The sequence below is a fragment of the Notolepis coatsorum genome, assembly GCF_963971535.1.
Source record: "Notolepis coatsorum genome assembly, chromosome: 7".
In the NCBI taxonomy this organism is placed as follows: Eukaryota; Metazoa; Chordata; class Actinopteri; order Aulopiformes; family Paralepididae; genus Notolepis; species Notolepis coatsorum.
Window position 1 is genome coordinate 11,545,380 of NC_140171.1, and position 6,485 is coordinate 11,551,864.

A 6,485-nucleotide genomic window follows, 5' to 3' on the forward strand; every position below is an offset into this window, starting at 1 on the left:
ACCATGCGAGTGTCCCTGTCTACAGTGACAGTGGCCTGGAGGGTGTTGTGACCAGGCGATCGCTGGTTTGAAGCCCAGGACCGGCTGGGGGAAACGAATGACTCACTCTCTCCTTTCGCACGACTGCTGTCAAGGTGCCCTCCAGCAAGACATTTAACCCCTTCACTGCTCCTGGCCAACTGGAGAGGCCTGTGTGCGGCTCTCTGGTGTTAAAGGAGACACATTATGTAAAATGGCTTTTTGCCTCCACAGTAGTGTTTGTATGGATTTGGCGTCGGTCCGAGATGTTATTATTTAGGTGCAGGGGGGCGACTCCTTGCTGTTTGGCATAGCAGTTAGATTAGCGAGCCTGAACTATTATTATTGAATTATCGCTTGTTGTGCTGGGGGACACAAACAATAAATTAGCTTGTATTAATCAATTAGCTGTGCTTTTTTGGAAACAGGAACCCTGCCAACCTAATGTTTGTAAAAACGTTTCCACTCTTGGGTGTGGAGTAGCCAGCTGGGCAGGGAGGAGTGTGCACAGTCAACCTTCACTAGGTCAATACAAGTTAAAGTTGCAGAATGTAACTTTCCAAGAAAGCACTTCCTGGGCTTCCTAGTGGCTTAACACACTAAGAAATCGCTTACTGTGCTTCCTAGTGGCTTAACACACTAAGAAATCGCTTACTGTGCTTCCTAGTGGCTTAACACACTAAGAAACCGCTTACTGGGCTTCCTAGTGGCTTAACACACTAAGAAACCGCTTACTGGGCTTCCTAGTGGCTTAACACACTAAGAAACCGCTTACTGGGCGTCCAAGTGGCTCAATATATTGTACCACACAACATATTCAGTTAAAATCCGGTCTGAGACGTTTGTTTGCATGTTATCCTCCTTCTCTCTCCGCCTGGTTTCTTGTCACTCACTGTCCTTCAGATGAAGTAGAAATGCACTAAAGAAATCTCTCTAGACACTTGTTTTGAGAGTGTTGTTGCTCCTCGCCGAGGTTTCTTCTTGTCAAGGTGTTAGTGGGAGGTTTTCCTCATCTTCACTAGTAGTAATAAATCACAACTTTTTCGTTTGGAAGCACAAAATGAGTGCGTAATAATAACCATCGTCACCGTGGGACGACGACGCGTGAGCTTTAACCCTTTCACTACAGACGGTAGGTTAACCATTCTGTGGTGTGGCGGTGAACGGGTTAAACTAGCGAGCTAGCTTAAGATGTGCAACTGTGATAAGTTCTGTCCTCAACCGAGTGTCACGAGCAGCGAGCTGTATTTCTGGACCTGCCGGTGTTCCTCCGTCACGTAGTTCTGTGGTGAAGTCAAGTCGAGTCAAGTCTCTCCTCGGGGAGAACAGGGTTTTCCTGTTATCATAGACCCTCATCTGCACCTTTTCTTTTCTACCGTTTACTTGTTATGCATACTATATTGTGTCCTGTAACTGATCTTTTCTATTACCTATATACCTATTGTCTTTCCATTACCCTGCCCATACCTGTACCTCCCCTCCCCCATGCTGCTGCTATGGCACCTGAAGTTCCCCCCAAGGGGGTCAATAAAGGAACATGTTATCTGATCTTTTAAACTTGATCCATCTCAGTTCCATCTCATGACGCCTACAGTATTGTCAGCGCTTAAAAGTCGACATGCTGTAAACAAAACAAAACAAAAGAATAATAAAAAGAAAAACGATTCCATTTGCCGGTGTGTCAGCGGCCACCACACTGATCCTTCCCAGGCAGAGATCAAGTTCAATGCATTGCCGTCTGTTTCTGAATCTAGCCAACATAACCACCATGTAACAAACAGATGGTCCTCGTTGAAAACAAATGTTAAAACAGACGTAGAGACAGACAGACGTGGAGACAGACAGACAGACGTAGAGACAGACAGACAGACGTAGAGACAGACAGACAGACGTAGAGACAGACAGACAGACGTAGAGACAGACAGACAGACGTAGAGACAGACAGACAGACGTAGAGACAGACAGACAGACGTAGAGACAGACAGACAGACGTAGAGACAGACAGACGTAGAGACAGACAGACAGACGTAGAGACAGACAGACAGACGTGGAGACAGACAGACAGACGTAGAGACAGACAGACAGACAGACGTAGAGACAGACAGACAGACAGACGTAGAGACAGACAGACGTAGAGACAGACAGACAGACAGACAGACAGACGTGGAGACAGACAGACGTGGAGACAGACAGACAGACAGACAGACAGACAGACAGACAGACAGACAGACAGACGTGGAGACAGACAGACAGACAGACAGACAGACAGACAGACAGACAGACAGACAGACAGACAGACAGACAGACAGACAGAGAGACAGACAGACAGACAGAGAGACAGACAGACAGACAGACATACAGACAGACAGACAGACAGGCAGACAGACAGACAGAGAAACAGGCAGACAGACAGGCAGACAGGCAGACAGACAGACAGACAGACAGAGAAACAGGCAGACAGACAGACAGACAGACAGACAGACAGACAGACAGACAGACAGAGAGACAGACAGACAGACAGACAGACAGACAGACAGACAGACAGACAGACGTAGAGACAGACAGACAGACAGACAGACAGACAGACAGACAGACAGACAGACAGACAGACAGACAGACAGACAGACAGACAGACAGACAGACAGACAGACAGACAGACGTGGAGACAGACGCGGCCGGGGCCCTGACGCTCACCTGTCACCTGGCCGTTGTGCTCCTTCAGCTCGTGGATCTTGGTCCACTTGGCTCCGTCCTTCTTGTAGATATTGACATCGTGGTTGTTGGGACACAGGGCGATCTCTGGAGAGCAAAGAAGAAAAACAACACTCTGTCTGTCTAAGAATATCCTGTCGGGCTGTGCTGTATATCAGTGGGATATATATCAGTGGGATATACAGCGGCGGCGGGGAAATGACTTTGGCCACGGGCCACAGTGTGATTTATGGAGTGGAACTTAACAACGCTTAACAACTGACTGACTCTATGAGAGAGAGCGGGATGAGGCTGGAGAATTATGTATCCGCCTGTAGCACTTACACATGCATGCATGCACACACACACACACACACACACACACACACACACACACACACACACACACACACACACACACACACACACACACACACACACACACACACACACACACACACACACACACACACACACACACACACACACACACACACACACACACACACACACACACACACACACACACACACACACACACACACACACACACACACACACACACACACACACACACACACACACACACACACACACACACACACACTCTGCCTGTAGGCCTCACACATGCACGAACGCACAAATGTCCACCCACCCACCATAGATATGCTTAGCTAGATGCTCTGAGAGGAGTGTGGGGCCTACAGGGGCCTACAGAGGCCTCTCAGAGCGGAGCGGCCAGCCCTGCCTCAGTCAGCACATGAGTCAGAGGTGCGGCTGACGGCTGTCTGTGGTGGCTGTTCTGTGGCCTACAGTACATGAAGAAGGCCTGTATGACTGTGTCACAGCCGCCCGCTACATCCTCTCTGAGCCAGAAGGCAAGCGGAGGCTCTCTGATAGAAACGGCCAAATATGGCAGCGGTTTCCTCCTGGGGATAGCGGAACAACACAAAGACTTCTCAGAGAAAGAGCTCGGCCCCGCCCCCTTCTTCACCAGAACAGGAAACAGGAAATACCTCCCGCCACCTGGGAGCCAATCACAAATCGCGTGGTGGTGGGGGGGGGGGGGGGGGGGGGATGAGAAGAGGTGGGATGACTGGTTTCTGGTCGTAAGGTCTCATATTCACCTACTATTAACTATTAAACTATTAAAGAAACTTGAAACACCCCGTGTATAGGATATACCGAGACATGATTATTGACGAATGGGAGAGAGCTGTCAAACTCACGAGTCCGGTCCTTGTTCCAGGCATGGCAGCTGATTGGTTCCAGCAAGAAGCTGTGGTACGCCATGGCCAATCAGGAGTCTCAGAAGCAGACCAGGAAGTGAGGTGCAGTGGAGTGTTGAATCTAGAAAACAGAAGTTGTTACATCCTCGTAAAACAGAAAAAGCAGAACTAGAAGAAGCAGAACAGAAACACCCAGAACAGAAACACGGTCGGCGCTTATTTGCCGGAACTTGAAAATTAAAAGTTATTTATAAACCTAACCCTTACACAAAACCTAAAATTAACCTTACAGGAGACCTCCAGATCGAGAGCTTTTGCTGTGATCATCCATTACTGAAAATATAGGCCCCTAGTGATCTCTGCTTCTTGGCCAACAAGTGAGAACCAAGACACATGGAGCTCAGAGAAGAGACACCTGGTGATTTAAAACAACATCGTCTGCTGGTCACTGACTAATGTGAAAGAGACAGTGTGTTGAGCAGGAGACTACAGACAGACAGACAGACAGACAGACAGACAGACAGACAGACAGACAGACAGACAGACAGACAGACAGACAGACAGACAGACAGACAGGCAGACAGACAGACAGACAGACCATCTGTCTGACAGACAAAGCAGCTGAGCTCAGGTTGTGTTAATGAAATCCAGAGTATTGAGTATGAGACTACAGACAGATTGACAGACAGACAGCGAGACGGACAGACAGATGTACAGACAGATAGACAGACATATGGACACAGAGACAGACAGACAGACAGATGTACAGACAGATAGACATATGGACACAGACAGACAGACAGACAGATGTACAGAGAGACAGACAGACAGACCCATGTTGTGTTAATGAAACCCAGACTGGAGTGGAATGCTGGGGCATGTATGGAATGATGCAGGTCACACACACGCACACACGTCACACACACACACTTGTAATTAGTGTAAACAGGAAGTAAACAGAGACTGTCTGTAACTGTCACTTAGCTCTGACACATAGCTGTTAATGTGCTGACACTGGAATACATAGTATACTTTTTAGCTACGTGTCTGCGCGCATGTGTGTGTGTGTCTGTGTACGTGTGTGTGTGTGCGTACGTGTGTGCATGCACTAGTGTTGCATACTGTACTTTCTTCTTTGAAAAGTTAATACGCTTTGAAAGTGAGTGTGTGAGTGTGTGTGTGTGTGTGTGTGTGTGTGTGTGTGTGTGTGTGTAGCAGACATGTCTACAGCCTGAGCCAACTAGTAAAGATTTCCTTACTTACCCTGAGGGCCAGAGAGAGAGAGAGAGACAGAGAGATGAATGGATGGATGGTATGGTATGGAGGGAGGGAGAGATGGAGATCAAACAGAAGAGGGTGTTCAGCTCGCGGACTCTGGCCAGTCAACGCGAAAGCCAACGACAGAGTGATCACAGGAAGAGAGAGAGAAGAGGGAGGAGAGAGAGGGGAGGAGAGAGGGGAGGGAGGGAGGGGGAAAAGAGAGGTGGAGGAACAACGATCTCAGACGAAAGAGAGAGAGAGAGAAAGAGAGGGGGAGGGGAGGAGGGGTCGTGTGGTTCTGGAGGGGAGAGGGGGGGGGGTTGATCTATGAAAATGTAAAGGAGGCCAGACCAGGAGCAATATATTTGAAATGCAAAGGAGAAAGGGAGCTGGCAACAACATTCAAAAGAAAGAAAGGGAGGGCAGAGGAGGAGGAGGGGGAGGTGGGCGGGGCTGGGTGGTGGAACATGTTGCTTCCGCAAAACAAGGAAGAAAAGGAGGGGCCTGTGAGCACAATACAATGTTCTGCAACAAGTAGGAGGAGACAGAAAGTGAGGGGGGAGGGAGGGGGAGGCGACACTTTTACAGTCAGAGCATGAGAGAGGAGGAAGAGGGGGGGGCTGAGAGGAGGGAGGGGCTACAGAATGTAGAGAGAGAGAGAGGGAGAGAAGGAGAGAGAGGGAGGGAGGGCGAGAGAGGGAGGGAGGGAGGGAGGGAGGGGGGAGACAGAAATGTCTACTCTGCAAAAGAGGGCGAGAGGGTGGAGTGAAGGAAGGAAGAGAGTTGGGGGAAAAGACACCTCATCTGGTTCCAGTAACAGACACAACACAGATTAAAGGACCACACCAGTGTTTTTAGAGACACAACACAGATTAAAGGACCACACCAGTGTTTTTAGAAACACAACACTGATTAAAGGACCACACCAGTGTTTTTAGAGACACAGCACAGATTAAAGGACCACACCAGTGTTTTTAGAGACACAACACGGATTAAAGGACCACACCAGTGTTTTTAGAGACACAACACAGATTAAAGGACCACAGATTAAAGGACCACACCAGTGTTTTTAGAGACACAACACCGATTAAAGGACCACACCAGTGTTGATGACATGATGCTCACAAGTCCAGGCACCCTTTATATTTTACGTCATCATCTTTTACCGTTAATGACGAATTTCTTTTAAAAAGTTACTTTCTGCCAAAGACCAAAGAAAAAAAATACAAACTTACTGTCTCATAAAAGATAGTTACACTACAGAAATCTATGTTAAGTATAATTTAA

General features: G+C 48.2%; 2 protein-coding genes across 2 annotated transcripts in view; both read right to left on the reverse strand.

The window, feature by feature from the left end:
- Window positions 1-5,361, reverse strand: part of arpc1b (actin related protein 2/3 complex, subunit 1B) — a 15,550-nt gene extending 10,189 nt beyond the window's left edge. Inside the window, exons 1-3 of the mRNA XM_084318948.1 lie at window positions 5,202-5,361; window positions 3,939-4,059; window positions 2,713-2,817 (exon numbers count right to left, since the gene is read on the reverse strand). Of these exons, the coding sequence (XP_084175074.1) occupies window positions 2,713-2,817; window positions 3,939-4,002 (169 nt within the window). The 5' untranslated portion in view covers window positions 4,003-4,059; window positions 5,202-5,361. The remainder of the gene's footprint in view (window positions 1-2,712; window positions 2,818-3,938; window positions 4,060-5,201) is intronic.
- Window positions 1-6,485, reverse strand: part of LOC311232223 (monocyte to macrophage differentiation factor 2-like) — a gene marked incomplete at its 3' end in the record, with an annotated part of 202,011 nt that overhangs the window by 46,783 nt on the left and 148,743 nt on the right. The window lies entirely within an intron of this gene.